Raw genomic sequence first — 18740 nt, 5'->3', positions numbered from 1 at the left:
CTGCCTATCTCGGCCTCCCAAAGTGCTGGGATTACATGCATGAGCAACCATGCCTGGCCTTTTTTTTCTTGATATAGGGTGTTGCTCTGTCACCGAGACTGAAAGCAGTGGTACAGTCATAGTTCACTTTGGCCTCAAACTCAAGTGATACTTTTGCCACAGGCTCCCCAAGTAGCTGGGATTATAGGCATGTGGCACTACACCTAGTCAGATTTTGAAGAAATTTATATTATACTCTTTATTTCAGTGTCCATATTTATACAGCAACATTTGTTTTGTAGTGATGGGGTCTTGGCATATTGTGTAGGATAGTCTCGAACTCCTGGCCTCAGGCGATCCTCCCACCTCAGCCTCCCAAATTTGTGGAATTAAAGGTGTGAGTCACTGTGCTGGGCCAGGAGATACTTCTCATGGGAATAAGAATTGCTTTAGAAGTGATATATTTTTAGTAGTTGGAGTAATGGCATAGAGCATATACATTCAAACTTGTGTCACTTCTGTTTCATGTGTTTAAATGCTGTAAGAAGTCTCTAGATAGCTTTAGGGCATTTAAAAATCAGTTTTCAAAAGGTAGTTATGGAGCTAATCCTACAGAGAGCCATACTTTTTACAAAGAAAGTATATGATCTTTGTGTCTAGGCTTCTTGCACATCTGGCATATGAACATAAGATTATGGCCAGATATATATATTTGGAATAAGTACATCATTTTGGATTACAGCCTGTATATCTCTGTTTGCCACACTATGGGCTGCGCAGCTAACAGCTGCAAATACTTGATAGAAAGCAGAGTTCATGGCAGTGCTTCTGGATATCTGTTTATCAAGAAGGAGACACTCCTTTGGCCACTTCTATTTTCAGAATTCATTTTTACATTTTAGGGATTAAATTTCTTCATCTTGGAAAACTGAAAGTCTAGATATTTTTTTTTCTGGAGAAATTTGTAACAAACTGGCAGGATCCTTGGAATCTGATTCCTTCTACCATCTATAGATGACATAGTAAGTTTGTTTTTTTTTTTTTTTTTTTTTTTGAGACGGAGTTTCGCTCTTGTTAATCAGGCTGGAGTGCAATGGCGTGATCTCGGCTCGCCGCAACCTCTGCCTCCTGGGCTCAGGCAATTCTCCTGCCTCAGCCTCCTAAGTAGCTGGGATTACAGGCACTCGCCACCATGCCCAGCTAATTTTTTGCACCTTTAGTAGAGACGGGGTTTCACCTTGTTGACCAGGATGGTCTCAATCTCTCGAGCTCGTGATCCACCCGCCTCCGCCTCCCAAAGTGCTGGGATTACAGGCTTGAGCCACCGCGCCCGGCCAACATAGTAAGTTTTATATGTGAAAAAAGTGTGGGATTTATTTTCTAAGGGAGAGAAAGAATTTCAGTCTGTACATTTAAGGAATATTATTTATGTGAAGTGTTTTTTTTTTTTTTTTTTTTTGGGCAGACTGTTGCTTTGTTACCCAGGCTGGCATTCAGTGACGTGATTTTAGCTCACTGCAACCTTCGCCTCCCAAGTTCAAATGATTCTCCTGTGTCAACCTTCTGAGTAACTAGGATTACAGGCATGTGCTACCACACCTGGCTAATTTTTTTTTTTTTCCTTGGGACAAAGAGTCTAGCTCTGTTGCCCAGGCTGGAGTGCAGTGGCACCATCTTGGCTCACCACAATTTCCGCCTCCTGGGTTTAAGTGATTCTCCTGCCTCAGCCTCCTGAGTAGCTGGGACTACAGGTGCATGCCACCATGCCCAGCTAATTTTTGTATTTTTAATCGAGATGAGGTTTCCCTGTGTTGGCCAGGCTGGTCTAGAACTCCTGACCTCAGGTGATCTGCCTCCCTCAGCCTCCCAAAGTGCTGGGATTATAGGTGTAAGCCACTGTGCCTGGTCTGCATGAAGTCTTATATTTGGTTGATTGTTTTATGATCTTTCTCTTTGCCTTTTAGATTCTCCTGGGCTCCTCCAATTTGAAGTGTGTCCTCTCTCAGAGTCTCGTTTCAGCGTATCTTTTCAGCACCCTGTGAATGACTCCCTGGTGTGTGGTGAGTTGTGTGGGTGGCTAACACTTCTTTAACGGAGCAGTTTGGTCCCTAGGTCTTTTTTGGAAAGAAGCTAAATCTATCTCAAATAATTTTCTATATATTTTGTCTTTCAGTGGTAATGGATGTGCAGGACTCAACACATGTGAGCTGTAAACTCTACAAAGGGCTGTCAGATGCACTCATCTGCACAGATGACTTCATTGCCAAAGTTGTTCAAAGGTAGCCTTGGCCCTTTTTCAGCTAAGTCCAATTTAGAGATGGATAAAGAATGTTGTTGGGCCAGGTGCAGTGGCTCACACCTGTAATGCCAGCACTTGGGGAGGCTGAGGCGGGTGGATCATGAGGTCAGGAGGTTGAGACCATCTTGGCCAACATGGTGAAAGCCCATCTCTACTAAGAATACAAAAATTAGCTGGGCATGGTGGCAGGTGGCTGTAGTCCCAGCTACTTGGGAGGCTGAGGCAGTAGAATTGCTTGAACACGGAAGGCGGAGGTTGCAGTGTGCCAAGATCACGCCACTGCACTCCAGCCTGGTGACAGAGCGAGACTAGGTTTAAAAAAAAAAAAGAATGTTGTTTTCAGTATTAGCATGAATTTCAAATAAAGGAGCAATTTAGTTATTGCTTTGATTTCACTCTTCTCTTCTTTTGGATTCAAAGTAATCTGAACTTTGTTTTTTTTTCTTTTTTCTAGACAGTCTCTCTCTCTATTGTCCAGGCTGGAGTGCAGTGTTGCAATCTTGGCTCGCTGCAATCTCTGTCTCCAGGTTCAAGCAGTTCTTGTGCCTCAGCCTCCTGAGTAGCTAGGATAACACGCATGTGCTACTACACCCAACTAATCTTTGTATTTTTAGTAGAGACAGGGTTTCATCATCTTGGGCAGGCTGCTCAAGATGATATACCTGCCTTGGCCTCCCAAAGTACTGGGATTACATGGGTGAGCCACTGCGCCTGACCAGCTTTGTTTCATTTAAAAATAATACTACTATGAGAATAACAAGAAGCAAAGTAGGTAACTTCAGGCCTGGAATTATGGTACTTGAAGGCAGGAGAGAGCCATAATAAAATACAGATATTTTTCTCACCTATCCTGTGTGCCAATTCTTAACAGATATAACATTTTTACGTTTTTAAATTACTATTATTATTATTTTTTTTTTTGAGATGGAGTTTCGCTCTTGTTACCCAGGCTGGAGTGCAATGGCGCGATCTCGGCTCACCGCAACCTCCGCCTCCTGGGTTCAGGCAATTCTCCTGCCTCAGCCTCCTGAGGAGCTGGGATTATAGGCACGTGCCACCATGCCCAGCTAATTTTTTGTATTTTTAGTAGAGATGGGGTTTCACCATGTTGACCAGGTTGGTCTCGATCTCTCGACCTCGTGATCCACCCACCTCGGCCTCCCAAAGTGCTGGGATTACAGGCTTGAGCCACCGCGCCCGACCTAAATTATTTTTTTAAATTTTGAGGGAGGGTTTATTGCCCAGGTTGGACTGCAGTTACATGATGATGGCTCACTGCAGCCTCGACTTTCCAGGTTCGGTGATCCTGCCACATAAGCCTCCTGAGTAGCTGAGACTGTAGGTGTAAGCCACTGGGTCCACCGGGCCAGATTTTACAACTTAAATGTTAGGCCGTGCATGGTGGCTCACACCTGCAATCCAGCACTTTGGGAGGCCAAGGTGGGCAGATTACTTGAGATGAGAAGTTTGAGACCAGTCTGGCCAACATGGGGAGAGCCCATCTCTATAAAAATACAAAAATTAACTGGGCATGGTGGTGTGCATCTGTCATTCCAGCTACCTGGGAGGCTGAGGCAGGAGAGTCACTTCAACCTGGGAGGTGGAGGTTGCAGTGAGCCAAGATTGCGCCACTGCACTCCAGCCTGGGTGAGATTCTGCCTGAAAAGCAAAGAAAGAAACAAAACAAAAACTATATATATAAATAAAAATTCAAAAATTAGCCAGGTGTGGTGGCAGGTGCCTATAATCTGAGCTACTGGGGAGGCTGAGGCAGGAGAATCGCTTGAACTTGGGAGGTGGAGGTTGCAGTAAGCTGAGATTGTGCCACTCCACTCCAGCCTAGTCGACGGAGTGAGATCTCATCTCAAAACGAATAAACAAAAACACCAACTTAAATGTTACATGGGAGATACTTAAGCCAGTCTGCATCCCAGAACCATTAATATGTAATTTTTTGAGATTTTTCTACAGCCAGATCTGGCAGCATATTTTTGTAAATAAATTTTATTGGAACACTGCTGTTCATTTAAGTATCTGTGGCAGGCCGGGCGCGGTGGCTCAAGCCTGTAATCCCAGCACTTTGGGAGGCTGAGGCGGGTGGATCATGAGGTCAAGAGATCGAGACCATCCCGGTCAACATGGTGAAACCCCGTCTCTACTAAAAATACAAAAAATTAGCTGGGCATGGTGGTGTGTGCCTGTAATCCCAGCTACTCAGGAGGCTGAGGCAGGAGAATTGCCTGAACCCAGGACGCGGAGGTTGCGGTGAGCCGAGATCGCGCCATTGCACTCCAGCCTGGGTAACAAGAACGAAACTCCATCTCAAAAAAAAAAAAATATCTGTGGCAGCTTTCTAGCTAATATTGCAGAGTAAGTGGACAGGAAACATATGACCTACAAAGCCTAACAGATAACTATGTGGCCTTATAAGAAAAGTTTGCCGGCAGGGTACAGTAGCTCATACCTGTAATCCCAGCACTTTGGAAGGCCAAGGCGGGTGTATCACCTGAGGTCAGGATTTCGAGACCAGCCTAACCAATATGGACAAACTCCATCTCTACTAAAAACACAAAATCAGTCAGGTGTGGTGGCGCATGCCTGTAATCCCAGATATTTGGGAGGCTGAGGTAGGAGAATCCCTTGAATCCAGGACATGGAGGTTGCAGTGAGCTGAGATCGAGCCATTGCATTCCAGCCTGGAGAACGAGTGAAACTCCCATCTCAAAAAAGAAAAAAGAAATATGCTGACATATGTTCCGGAGCAAAACATTTGCAAACTGAGGTTTATGAATATAAATTTATCTGGAAAATAAAAAGTGCTTTGCTTTATAATAAACAAGATTTCATTCCTGAAATAGCAGTTTTTATAACAGTGTAGCTTTGGGATGATCTAGGCCATTAAGGTTTAGAACTTGATGGGTCGAGATTTTTCTAACGGTTCCTTAATTAAAATAAGTTTTATATCCCTGTAATTATCATACGAATCCCCCAGAGGAAGGCATTTTTTTTCTTTTTCTTTTTCTTTTTTTTTTTGAGACAGAATCTTGTACTGTTGCCCAGGCCAGAGTGCAGTTGCATGATCTCGGCTCACTGCAACCTCTGCCTCCCAGGTTCAAGCGATTCTCCTGCCTCAGCCTCCTGAGTAGATGGGATTACAGGCACCCACCACCATGCCCTGCTAATTTTTTGTTTCTAGTAGAGATGGGTTTCACTATATTGGACAGGGTAGTCTTGAACGCCTGACTTCGTGATCTGCCCGCCTCAGCCTCCCAAAGTGCTGGGATTACTGGTGTGAGCCACTGTACCTGGCCCCCTTTTTTTTACTTTGAGACAAAGTCTCCCTCTGTCACCCATGCTGGAGTGCAGTGGCATGATCTTGGCTCACTACAACCTCTGTCTCCCGGGTTCAAGTGATTCTCCTGTTTCCTCTTCCTGAGTAGTTGGGATTACAGGTGTGTACCATTACGCCTGGCTAATTTTTTGTATTTTTAGTAAAGACAGGGTTTCACCATGTTGGCCAGGCTGGTCTCAAACTCCTGACCCCAAGTGATGCACCCCCTCGGCCTCCCAAAGTGCTGGGATTACAGGCATGAGCCACTGCACCCGCTCTAAGGAGATATTTTCTTACCGAGTTCCATTATTATCAATTTTCTTTTAGTTCAGTTTGAAATCCAATTATTTGGACTCTTGATTATAGTTCGCTTTTGTTGTGTGACTCTTAAGAGGTTGACAATTTCATTTTGGCATAGATTTTTCTAATGAATTTACCCAAAGCTCTGGTATTTGATAGAACTATTATTTGCCCTACATGAAAGCTGCTTACAGCAAAACTCTTACGTTGTATCTAAATCTCAGGTCTCATTCAGCAGCTATTGCAATGTTAACGTTGTTTTCTTCTATCTTATCTTGCAGATGTATGTCCATCCCTGTGACGATGAGGGCTATTCGGAGGAAAGCTGAAACCATTCAGGCCGACACCCCAGCACTGTCCCTCATTGCAGAGACAGTTGAAGACATGGTGAAAAAGAACCTGCCCCCGGCTAGCAGCCCAGGGTATGGCATGACCACAGGCAACAACCCAATGAGTGGTACCACTACACCAACCAACACCTTTCCGGGGGGTCCCATTACCACCTTGTTTAATATGAGCATGAGCATCAAAGATCGGCATGAGTCGGTGGGCCATGGGGAGGACTTCAGCAAGGTGTCTCAGAACCCAATTCTTACCAGTTTGTTGCAAATCACAGGGAACGGGGGGTCTACCATTGGCTCGAGTCCGACCCCTCCTCATCACACGCCGCCACCTGTCTCTTCGATGGCCGGCAACACCAAGAACCACCCGATGCTCATGAACCTTCTTAAAGATAATCCTGCCCAGGATTTCTCAACCCTTTATGGAAGCAGCCCTTTAGAAAGGCAGAACTCCTCTTCTGGCTCACCCCGGATGGAAATATGCTCGGGGAGCAACAAGACCAAGAAAAAGAAGTCATCACGATTACCACCTGACAAACCAAAGCACCAGACTGAAGATGACTTTCAGAGGGAGTTATTTTCAATGGATGTTGACTCACAGAACCCTATCTTTGATGTCAACATGACAGCTGACACACTGGATACGCCACATATCACTCCAGCTCCAAGCCAGTGTAGCACTCCCCCAACAACTTACCCACAACCAGTACCTCACCCCCAGCCCAGTATTCAAAGGATGGTCCGACTATCCAGTTCAGACAGCATTGGCCCAGATGTAACTGACATCCTTTCAGACATTGCAGAAGAAGCTTCTAAGCTTCCCAGCACTAGTGATGATTGCCCAGCCATTGGCACCCCTCTTCGAGATTCTTCAAGCTCTGGGCATTCTCAGAGTACCCTCTTTGACTCTGATGTCTTTCAAACTAACAATAATGAAAATCCATATACTGATCCAGCTGACCTTATTGCAGATGCTGCTGGAAGTCCCAGTAGTGACTCTCCTACCAATCATTTTTTTCATGATGGAGTAGATTTCAATCCTGATTTATTGAACAGCCAGAGCCAAAGTGGTTTTGGAGAAGAATATTTTGATGAAAGCAGCCAAAGTGGGGATAATGATGATTTCAAAGGATTTGCATCTCAGGCACTAAATACTTTGGGGGTGCCAATGCTTGGAGGTGATAATGGGGAGACCAAGTTTAAGGGCAATAGCCAGGCTGACACAGTTGATTTCAGTATTATATCAGTAGCTGGCAAAGCTTTAGGTCCTGCAGATCTTATGGAGCATCACAGTGGTAGTCAGGGTCCTTTACTGGCCACTGGGGACTTAGGGAAAGAAAAGACTCAAAAGAGGGCAAAGGAAGGCAATGGCACCAGTAATAGTACTCTTTCGGGGCCAGGATTAGACAGCAAGCCAGGAAAGCGCAGTCGGACCCCTTCTAATGATGGGAAAAGCAAAGATAAGCCTCCAAAGCGGAAGAAGGCAGACACTGAGGGAAAGTCTCCATCTCATAGTTCTTCTAACCGACCTTTTACCCCTCCTACCAGTACAGGTGGATCTAAATCTCCAGGCAGTTCAGGAAGATCTCAGACTCCCCCAGGTGTTGCCACACCACCCATTCCCAAAATCACTATTCAGATTCCTAAGGGAACAGTGATGGTGGGTAAGCCTTCCTCTCACAGTCAGTATACCAGCAGTGGTTCTGTGTCTTCCTCAGGCAGCAAAAGCCACCATAGCCATTCTTCCTCTTCTTCCTCATCTTCTGCTTCCACCTCAGGGAAGATGAAAAGCAGTAAATCAGAAGGCTCATCAAGTTCCAAGTTAAGTAGTAGTATATACTCTAGCCAGGGGTCTTCTGGATCTGGCCAGTCCAAAAATTCCTCGCAGTCTGGGGGAAAGCCAGGCTCCTCTCCTATTACCAAGCATGGACTGAGCAGCAGCTCTAGCAGCACCAAGATGAAACCTCAAGGAAAGCCATCATCTCTTATGAATCCTTCTTTAAGTAAACCAAACATATCCCCTTCTCATTCAAGGCCACCTGGAGGCTCTGACAAACTTGCCTCCCCAATGAAGCCTGTTCCTGGAACTCCCCCATCCTCTAAAGCCAAGTCCCCTATCAGTTCAGGTTCTGGTGGTTCTCATATGTCAGGAACTAGTTCAAGCTCTGGCATGAAGTCATCAGGGTTAGGATCCTCAGGCTCATTGTCCCAGAAAACGCCCCCATCATCTAATTCTTGTACGGCATCTTCCTCCTCCTTTTCCTCAAGTGGCTCTTCCATGTCATCCTCTCAGAACCAGCATGGGAGTTCCAAAGGAAAATCTCCCAGCAGAAATAAGAAGCCGTCCTTGACAGCTGTCATAGATAAACTGAAGCACGGGGTTGTCACCAGTGGCCCTGGAGGCGAAGACCCAATGGACGGCCAGATGGGGGTGAGCACAAATTCTTCCAGCCATCCTATGTCCTCCAAACATAACATATCAGGAGGAGAGTTTCAGGGCAAGCGGGAGAAAAGTGATAAAGACAAATCAAAGGTTTCCACCTCTGGGAGTTCAGTGGATTCTTCCAAGAAGACCTCAGAGTCAAAAAATGTGGGGAGCACAGGTGTGGCAAAAATTATCATCAGTAAGCATGATGGAGGCTCCCCCAGCATTAAAGCCAAAGTGACTTTGCAGAAACCTGGGGAAAGTAGTGGAGAAGGGCTTAGACCTCAGATGGCTTCTTCTAAAAACTATGGCTCTCCACTCATCAGTGGTTCCACTCCAAAGCATGAGCGTGGCTCTCCCAGCCATAGTAAGTCACCAGCATATACCCCCCAGAATCTGGACAGCGAAAGTGAGTCAGGCTCCTCCATAGCAGAGAAATCTTACCAGAATAGTCCCAGCTCAGATGATGGCATCCGACCACTTCCAGAATACAGCACAGAGAAACATAAGAAGCACAAAAAGGAAAAGAAGAAAGTAAAAGACAAAGACAGGGACCGAGACCGGGACAAAGACCGAGACAAGAAAAAATCTCACAGCATCAAGCCAGAGAGTTGGTCCAAATCACCCATCTCTTCAGACCAGTCCTTGTCTATGACAAGTAACACAATCTTATCTACAGATAGGCCCTCAAGGCTCAGCCCAGACTTTATGATTGGGGAAGAAGATGATGATCTTATGGATGTGGCCCTGATTGGAAATTAGGAACCTTATTTCCTAAAAGAAACAAGGGCAGAGAAAAAAACTATTGTTAAGTTTATAGGCAAACCACTGTAAGGGGTGAGTCCGACAGGTCTGATTCGGTTAAGAATACTAAATGGCATGGCTTTGACACCGAGCTGGGTGAATTAGAAAGGCATATCCAGACCCTGTTAAAGAGGCCACAGGGTTATCAAGAAGTCTTTGTTCCTGTGCCAGAAAGAAAAAGTTAAAATACTTGCTTAAGAAAGGGAAGGGGGGGTGGGAGGGATGTAGGGAGAGGGAAGGGTGGGAAACAGTTTTGTGGGAAATACTCACATATATTTTCTTCTCCCTTTTTCCATTTTTAGGCCATGTTTTAAACTCATTGTAGTGCATGTATATGAAGGGCTGGGCAGAAAATGAAAAAGCAATACATTCCTTGATGCATTTGCATGAAGGTTGTTCAACTTTGTTTGGGGTAGTTGTCCATTTGAGTCATGGGCAAATGAAGGACTTTGGTCATTTTGGACACTTAAGTAATGTTTGGTGTCTGTTTCTTAGGAGTGACTGGGGGAGGGAAGATTATTTTAGCTATTTATTTGTAATATTTTAACCCTTTGTTTTTATACAGTGTTTTGTTCTAAATCTATGAGGTTTAGGGTTCAAAATGACAGGAGGCGGAACAGCAAGGTTTATATGGTGGTAGGGAGCTTATAGCTTGTGCTAATACGTAGCATCAAGCCCAAGCAGATTAGTCAGAGCCGCCTTTAAAGTTAAATATAATAGAAAAACCAAAATGATATTTTTATTTTAGGAGGTTTTAAATAGGGTTCAGAGATCATAGGAATATTAGGAGTTACCTCCCTGTGGAGGTATTGATTTGTAATCTCATTTTCCTTTCAAAAAAAAAAAAAAAAAAAAAAAGCTGGTGGCTTTTTGGGATGTAAACATGTTTTCAGATGCAGTAAGGTTTAGTGTAGGACAGCCTTCCTGACCCGATGGCATGAAAACCATTACAGAATTAATAGTTCTCCTGTTTCCACAATGTGCCAAAACTCTGCATCCCAGCATTTTGTTTGCAGGAGAACTGATGCCATTCCTAAGAGCTGGACTCATTGTTTCTCTTCATCACAAGGAGAAGGAGTCCAGACTTTAATCACTCCACTGTATGCTCCCTGAGAGATAAAACAGTAAAAAATCTGCAGCCATAGTTCACTTAAAACAATTTCAAGCTCACTTGAAGTAACGGGGGCCTGGAATGCTGGGTGAGCATGAAGATAAACCCTTGCTACTATGTAGCAACCCAATTGGACCTTTTTGGAGAAATAGGTCTGAGTCTGGATTCTGGGGGACATCAATAAGAGCCCTTCACATAAAAATATAGAAATCCAGGAGACTGTTTTGAGTGCAACAGAAGTTCTCAGTATTTGGAGGGTCCTCTCAAAATTCTGCGGCCTTACTTTGATATTGACACCTGCACTGTGCCATTCCTGATGATTCCATTCAGGATCTGTATCAGCGGGATGGAGCCTGGTCCCCAGCACAACTCTTCTGGGTTAAAAAAAAAAAAAAAAAAAAAAGCCAGGCGATTCCTCTGTGTGTTATGTCATAAGTGGAGTGACTTCATCATATATGGAAGATTTCTATATTCAGCTCTTTCTGCAGGTTGGAGTCAGCATAGAGTTGGAAAATCAGCTTTGGCTTTCTTTCCTGTCTCATTTCCTCTAGTGTTCTCCCTTTTCTGGTCATCAGCTCTCAACAACTCTGCCACTTTTGTGTCCCAAGGTAATAAGATGTAGGAAACAAAACATTGCAAAGTGGAGCAAGAAAAGTTATCGGTTACCGTATCAGAGTCAAATGTCTTGGGTGACACTAACGAGGATATGGGCAGGTGATACCAGAGTGCTTTATCTTGTGATGTTGATACAATAGCAGCCTCTCAGACATTCAGCCAGGTTCGATTTCTCACGGGTTTGTCACCTAGTTTTGAATCTTATCCCATTGGTTTCTGCAGGAAAAAAAAAGTTACGTGGTTTTTAAAATTTGTTCTGGGTGGGGAAAATCTTACTGGGAATGTACTGAATAGTATCGGGGCTCAGCTCCCCCAAGCAGGGCCAACAAATACCAAAATGAGTAAACTGGGAAGCTTTTCTCTCTTTCTGTCTTCATCCCAGATCAAAGAATCCCGAGTTAGGATCTGGATGAAGGATAAGCCCCTGAATTGTCGATGGGCTCACCCCCACACTGACCCAGCATCTGAACTTGCTTAACAGGGAGCCGGGGCTAAACTGCTTCACCCTGCCTGAGAACCAGGGAGCACTGCATTTCTCCACAGGGTGGAGGAGAAGAGGCAGAATAAACCAAGCCTGGGACACCTCCCTCCTGTCTAGGTGTACTTATTCTTCTGTTTCAAAAGAAGGCAAGGACATGAAGTCAACTTCTACCTATCTTCTGCTGCTGGTGTCTTATGTATTCTCAGTTTGACCTGATTCCTCTTCTGTCTTTTGGCTTAACATTAGGGGTTCTTGGTCATAACCTGCTCTGATGTACATGAAGATTTCAGGTTCAAAATCAATGTGTCTTAAAACAGAAGTATTTAGCGGGTGGGGGTGGGATGGTGGGGACAAACAGGATATAATTGCCAAAACCAGGCTTGAGGTTGGTGACTCTTGAAAGATTTTCCTTCTTCAGGCCTAGATGGAAAAATTAAGTGCAGCAATACCATGAATTCTCAGAAGCCCTTTCAGGGAGCCAGTGAGTCATACAGTATCCACAGCTGAGTCACTTAAAGATGTCAGTATGGGAAACATTATTCACAATCCTTGGGCAACCTAATTTTTCTTTCCTTCTCCCCTCCTCCCCTGCCCCCCATACATTTCGAGTTAGTTTTTGGCGGGGCAGGAAGTACTTAACATCTCAGAAGCTAGATTGGGAAACATGCTCAGCTATAAGAACTGAGCTTTAAATTTTGAGTTTAAAAATGTACATCAGGAGCAGCTGGGGAGGGTCGTTTTTTAAAAATAAATCTTTCAAATTTGATTTTCTGTGCATATGGCCGTTCTGTAAATACTTTGGGGTTTTTCATTTTTTTGAAAGTAGATGAAATCTGTTGTGGGATTTTTTTTTTCCCCTGAAACATTACAAAATAACCTGTTTATTTACATGCAAATAAACTTCTTTGATAAAAAGTAATGTGCCTGTGTGTAATAAAATTTTAGCCTTTGAATACGTTTTTCATTTGTTCAAAACTCCAGTGAATAAGAGTCAGTCAAAAGTAAATGTCTTCCCTCAGTACTACTTGAAATGGTCCACTGGAAATGGATAATTGACCTGTGAAACGTCTTCATTCTGTTAATCTGTAGGCCAGTTTTTCTACCCTTTGCCATTGTTACTCACCAAATGCATCAGTAGTTTTTGCTGGGAGAATACAGATGAGACAGAATGAAAAGGCTTTTTTATTCCACTGGCTGAACTCAAGCAAAAACATTAAAAGTACCTGGACAGAAGGAGAAGACAGACCTGGGATTACGGGTCTGAGAATGAGTTTTCTGTAGCTAGGTCCCTGTTTTTAGGAAGCCCCCCTCTAGGATTGATAAAAAAGGGGGCCGATCGAGGTGACTCACATGAGGCCTGTAATCTCGGAGGAGGCTAGAGGATCACTTGGGCTCAGGAATTGCAGATGAGCCTGGGCAACACAGGGATACCCTGTCTCTACAAATAAAAAAAGACCCCAGCATTCTGGGAGCACAAGGCGGGCAGATTACCTGTAGTCAGGTGTTCCCGACCAGCCTGGCCAATATGGCAAAACCCCGTCTCTACTTAGCTGGGTGGGGTGCTGCGCGCCTGTAATCCCAGCTACTTGGGACGCTTGAACCCGTGAGGCAGAGACTGCAGTGAGCCGAGATCGTGCCACTGCATTCCAGCCTAAGCGACAGAGTTGAGACTCTTAGCAAAAAAAAAAAAAAAAAAAAAAATTGTACAGTGCTTTAAGAGTTTGGTAATAGGGCCAGGCGCGGTGGCTCAAGCCTGTAATCCCAGCACTTTGGGAGGCCGAGGCGGGTGGATCACGAGGTCAAGAGATCGAGACCGTCCTGGTCAACATGGTGAAACCCCGTCTCTACTAAAAATACAAAAAAAAAAAAAAAAAAAAAAAATTAGCTAGGCATGGCGGCGTGTGCCTGTAATCCCAGCTACTCAGGAGGCTGAGGCAGGAGAATTGCCTGAACCCAGGAGGCGGAGGTTGCGGTGAGCCGAGATCCTGCCATTGCACTCCAGCCTGGGTAACAAGAGCGAAACTCCTTCTCAAAAAAAAAAAAAAAGTTTGGTAATATGCCCTCCAGCTAAAATGTGCCTATTCTTAAAGATCAACCGCACTTGTTGGTCTTGTTAATTTCTTAGATGCAAACAAGTCAGTCGCTAAAACCATTAATTAAAAGGGGTGTGAGGAAGAACAAGTCATAACTGCTTTGGAAGCATACAATTAGCAGTGCTGCTGCTCCTGCCAGGACTGCTGGAATTTATTATACAGTTTCTAGTATTTCACGCTTAGGACACGATTTCATAGTTTGTTGCTCTTTGAAGGCGCAACGAACTACAAACCCTGAGTTACTCCTTCGTAGAAATTCGGTCATAAATTATGAGACCTTGAATACCAGAGTTGTTGAAACATAATATAAAATGATGACACAGATCTGCTTCGATACAAGGAGCCCCGGAGTATGATGAAGCGCTTCTACCGGGAAAACGCCCCCACCTACTCGCTCACTCACGCTTGTTTCTCCCGCCAAAGTGGCGTCAGGCCGAGGCTCTCACCAACCAGCGCCCTGATTGGCGGATGGGCAGGCGCTGCAGCCCATTGGGCGCCAGCGACGGCCCAGCAGGGGAAGTCAAAGGCCCTTCGGCCTCGCCCGCCCCACCCCCACGGACACGCGCCCCTCCCCATGCCATAGAAAGGGTTGCCGGGCTCCAGCCCTGCACCCCGCCCAGACCCCGGCCCCAGGTGCCGCCCCGCAGCTATCCTGGGACCAGGGCGGGCACTCGGCCTGCCGCTCAGCACAATCAGCCCCCGCCCTCCCAAGCCATGCACCGGGAGACAAGCGTCCCGCAGCGGCCCCCCAGGCCTCCCTGCAGCACCCCGTAATGCAATCCACTGGGGCGGGGGAGGCGGCGGCGGCGGCAATCGAGGAGGCGGCGGCGGCGGCAGCCGCAGTGCCCCAATCTAGAGACATCCAGAAAGAGGAGGAAAATGGCTCCAAGCAGGGACCGCCTGCTGCACTTTGGGTTCAAGGCGACAGTGAGTGACAGGGGAAGGGAGCTGGGTGGCCGGGAAGGATGTATGTGCCTTACAGGCTCCTGGGGAACAAGTGACGAGGGATGGGAGACGCGGGCAGAAGCTGAGTTCTGTGCAGGTGGGTGCGTGCCTGTCTGTCTGCGGTGGGAGGAGAGGGGGACACCGGGCAGAAGAGGGGACCCCCCGCGCAGAGTGCGGTCTTGCTCTTCTCTCCCTCTCCGGTCCGCGAGCACGCGCGCACTCGCGCCCACCCCACAGCCCCCCTTTTCCACACGCAAAGGCCCTTCCCTGCCTCGCCTGCTCTCGATGGGCTCAGCTGCCTCGGAGGTGCTGGGGGTCGTGCCACCGCCGCCAAGCTCCGGCTGCTCCAGGGCGCACTGTCAGGGCCGGCCCCGCGTGGGGGAGGGGTGGTCTCGCGCCGCCGCTGCCGCCGCCGCCGCCGCCGCGCTCCTCCCCCTCCCGCCCCTCCCCCTCCCAGGCTCGCCGAGGCCCGGGCGGCTCTGCCCAATGAGCAGCGGCGTTGCTGGCAGGTGGGGAGTGTTTTTGTTTTGGGTTGAAGTTGAGGCTGTGGAGAGAGCCGAGCTAGCGACGAGCAGTCGTCGCGGCCGCCGGCGCCGCGGGAGGTGGTGGAGTCCCCGTCGGAGCCGAGAGGTCTCTCCTTCCCGTCCCACGGCCGGGACTTGGCCCCTCCGCGTCCTGGTCCCCGTCCCGGAACTCCCGGGCCTGTCCTGGGCCCCCGGTCTGTGCACTCCGCTCGCCGCAGCGCCCGGCCCGGGCCGCACCCGCCGGCCCCATGAGGAGAGACGTGAACGGAGTGACCAAGAGCAGGTTTGAGGTGTGAGCCTGGGCTCGGGCGGCGTGAGGAGGGCGGGTCGCGCTCTCTCGTCCCGAAACGTCCGCTCCGCACGGAGTCTCCTCCCTGGCGGGCGCCGCCACCCACCCACCGGCGGGGCTGCCAGACTCGGCTCCCCTTTCTCGCGACCTGAAAGCCCAGCGCAGCCCGGCGCCCCAGTCCGCTTGCCGGTTCGCCCCCCGTCTCTTCCCACTAGCGGGCCCCGGCAGGGGATTAGCTCGGGCGCCCTAATTCCCCCCATCCCCCAGGATCGCTCAGCTTTTCATTCTTTATACAACCCTTGGCTTGCAGCCTTCTACCCAACAGAAAAAGCATCACGGCTCCGGTCAGCAAGAGCCTGCTGCTTTTCTCGCTGCCACCTTCTTCGTGACGCGTTTGTTGTCTGTTGAGGGTGGAAATGAGAGGCTGGGGGCCATTTCTCCGAGTTTGAGACCTTGGTGGAACTAGAGAAGTGGGGCCGGTAGACCGGGATGATGGAGGCGACCACGGGTTTTCGGTGCTCTTTGGTTTGGGTATTGTTCTGATACTTCCTCTTCTTTCCCGTTTAGTCTGTACTTTTGTAGCTCATTGTTTTGGGGAACCCTTGGATGTCTACATGCTTTGAGATTGGGACGAAAGTTCAGCAAATCCATTCCGATCTGTCTTTTAGGAACTTTTTCTCCTCTAGCGAGGGAGGTTTACAGTCCTGGAATTGAGTGGATAGTCTTGGAAGCATCTGTAGAGAGTAGTCACCGGGCAGGAAAGACATTCATTCCATTGGGAAGCAATGGTGAATTACAATAGTATAACAGTATACTGGAAGGTTCTTTGAAGGGACAAGAGAAAGAAACTTACACAGGAAGAATAAATGTCACCTGGTCTTTTCTGGCAGAGAACCAGGCTGACCTGGTATCACTCACAGCTTGGACAATCTCACTCGGTGTTTTTCTTCGTCTCCATTTGAAAGATGAAATTGTAAGTCGGCGAGAAAAAAGTTAAGAAGCTTGACTACTAGGTACAGGGGGTGAAAAATTTTAAGGGTCGTCAGTTTGTTCCTTGATTTTTTTTTTTTTTTTTTTTTTTTTTTTTTTTAAATTTCATGACTCCTTTTGTGCCACCTTGATTTCTTCTTATTAGAACGGGAAAATGATTTGAATTGATCCGTGAAGATCAAGATAGGAAGTGTTCGGGGTGAGTTTAAGTTCAGAGCTACAGTGTTATTGTTGCACTCGAGGAGTGGAGAAAATCAAAGAATTGGTCTTCTTAGAGTTTTAGTATTTAATTTGATCACGAGAAGAAAATGCTATGGTAGATATTATTTGGTGGTTAATAGGACATTGGATGGCTCTAATGTACAGAGCCCCAGTAGGTTAATTTATGATGGTTTCATATTCAGTACTACTTTAAAAATCTTGAAAGGGAGTTCCAGATTCTGAAGATTTGAGTCAGGGACAGTCTTTTGCCTGTGGAATTATATCTTTATCAGTTTGCTGTTCATTTTAGGTTGAATAATTGTTGGAAAGTATTCTCTTGTATGTGCTTTAAAATTATGCTGTTATTTTCTATTTTTATAATTCTTTTATATTTTAATGTACAATCTGTAGTGGTGACATACTATAATAAAATACTAAGAAAATTTGTTGCTTTATTAAGAGCAACAAATTTGTTGCTTTATTTAACTTGACTGTGACGTAGCTGGCAACTAAAGCTTTCTAAATATTATCTGAGAAGGTTTAAAAAATATTAAGGGGGGAATCCTTGGACAGTTTCATGATTAAAGTGTTTTATAAACTAAAAGCTGTTCCCTCAGTATGATGTGAAGTGTTCCATGCCAGAATACAGGTAAGAATGGCTAGAAATGATATGTATTAATGAAGTTAAATGAGTATTCTTAAAACCATTTACCTCTTTATGGATCTAATTTACAAGTAGTGAGAACAATTAGTAAATTGGCTTCTTAGGAGGTAGTAAACTTACTGCTAATTTGTTGAAAATATTTTAAATATTTACTTTCTTTCTTTTTTTTCTTTGAGACGGAGTTTCGCTCTTGTTACCCAGGCTGGAGTGCAATGGCGCGATCTCGGCTCACCGCAACCTCCGCCTCCTGGGCTCAGGCAATTCTCCTGTCTCAGCCTCCTGAGTAGCTGGGATTACAGGCACGCGCCACCACGCCCAGCTAGTTTTTTGTATTTTTAGTAGAGACGGGGTTTCACCATGTTGACCAGGATGGTTTCGATCTCTTGACCTCGTGATTCACCCGCCTCGGCCTCCCAAAGTGCTGGGATTACAGGCTTGAGCCACCACGCCCGGCTAAATATTTACTTTCAATCAATAAAAGATAGGCAAATAAAGCAGATCTAAACCTTTACATCAAATGATTTTTTTAAATCCTCAAGATTACAGTCTGCTTCTTAAAAGAACTGATAATTTGGCCGGGCACAGTGGTGGCTCACGCCTGTAATCCCAGCACTTTGGGAGGCAAAGGTGGGTGGGCGGATCACGAGGTTAGAAGTTTGAGACCAGCCTGACCAATACAGTGAAACCCCATCTCTACTAAAAATACAAAAATTAGCTGGGCATGGTGGCTTGCACCTGTAATTTCAGCTACTCAGGAGGCTCAGGCAGGAGAATCACTTAAACCGGGGAGGCAGATGTTGTAGTGAGCTGAGATTGTGCCACTGGGCAACAGATTGAGACACTGTCTCAAAGACAAACAAACCAAAAAAATGATAATTTTACAACTGTAAGCAGATAGCAGATCTCTTATTGAGAACTTTTGTGGATGCATGAAATCTTTATATCACGTAATAGCTAATTTCAAATTGTGGCTGTAAAAGATTTATTTTTCTGGGGAGTGGAGAGTTGGGGAGAAATAGCATGGGGAGAAATGCCAGATACAGGTGATGGGGAGGAAGGCAGCAAATCACACTGCCACGTGTGTACCTGTGCAACAATCTTGCATGTTCTTCACGTGTACCCCGAGACCTAAAATGCAAAAAATTAAAAAATTTAAAAAAATAAAAAATGCGCTAAAAAAAAAAAGATTTATTTTTCGATTTTTCTTGGATAAAATAACTGAACGATTTTTATATAGTTGATTCATTTAAATCCTTTTATAGGTATGCTTTTATATGTTGTAACTGGAGACCACACACTTTAAATCTCCCTCTCTCGGTTAGAGCTACAGAAAAAAAAAAAATGTTAA

The 18740-nt window shown here is 46.0% G+C and overlaps 2 protein-coding genes and 1 long non-coding RNA gene across 8 annotated transcripts in view; 2 read left to right on the top strand and 1 right to left on the bottom strand.

Annotated features, from left to right (window-relative positions):
- Positions 1-12605, top strand: part of MED1 (mediator complex subunit 1) — a 59651-nt gene extending 47046 nt beyond the window's left edge. For 2 of the 4 annotated variants that reach the window (XM_074388685.1, XM_074388686.1), the window contains 3 exons: positions 1944-2039; positions 2153-2258; positions 6191-11476. In XM_074388685.1, coding sequence (XP_074244786.1) covers positions 1944-2039; positions 2153-2258; positions 6191-9437 — 3449 coding nt within the window. In that variant the 3' untranslated portion in view covers positions 9438-11476. Of the gene's footprint in view, positions 1-1943; positions 2040-2152; positions 2259-6190 lie in introns of all 4 variants that reach the window. The other 2 variants (XM_074388687.1, XM_039476815.2) reach the window with 2 other exon arrangements.
- On the bottom strand, positions 10304-13544 carry LOC141581867 (uncharacterized). Its single transcript, XR_012514662.1, has 2 exons — positions 12810-13544; positions 10304-11421 (listed from the first exon to the last, which is right to left on the bottom strand). It is a non-coding gene; the product is annotated as an uncharacterized LOC141581867 (long non-coding RNA).
- A 790-nt stretch (positions 13545-14334) lies between these two features.
- Positions 14335-18740, top strand: part of FBXL20 (F-box and leucine rich repeat protein 20) — a 124877-nt gene continuing 120471 nt past the window's right edge. Inside the window, exon 1 of one of the 3 annotated variants that reach the window (XM_074388691.1) lies at positions 14335-14706. In XM_074388691.1, the coding sequence (XP_074244792.1) occupies positions 14659-14706 (48 nt within the window). In that variant the 5' untranslated portion in view covers positions 14335-14658. Of the gene's footprint in view, positions 14707-15217; positions 15539-18740 lie in introns of those variants that run through there. The other 2 variants (XM_010341802.2, XM_003931186.4) reach the window with 2 other exon arrangements.

Source organism: Saimiri boliviensis, chromosome 17 (genome assembly GCF_048565385.1).
Source record: "Saimiri boliviensis isolate mSaiBol1 chromosome 17, mSaiBol1.pri, whole genome shotgun sequence".
Lineage (NCBI taxonomy): Eukaryota > Metazoa > Chordata > Mammalia > Primates > Cebidae > Saimiri > Saimiri boliviensis.
The sequence above is the reverse complement of the archived record's forward strand: the minus strand, read 5'-3'. Positions and strand labels throughout refer to the sequence as shown.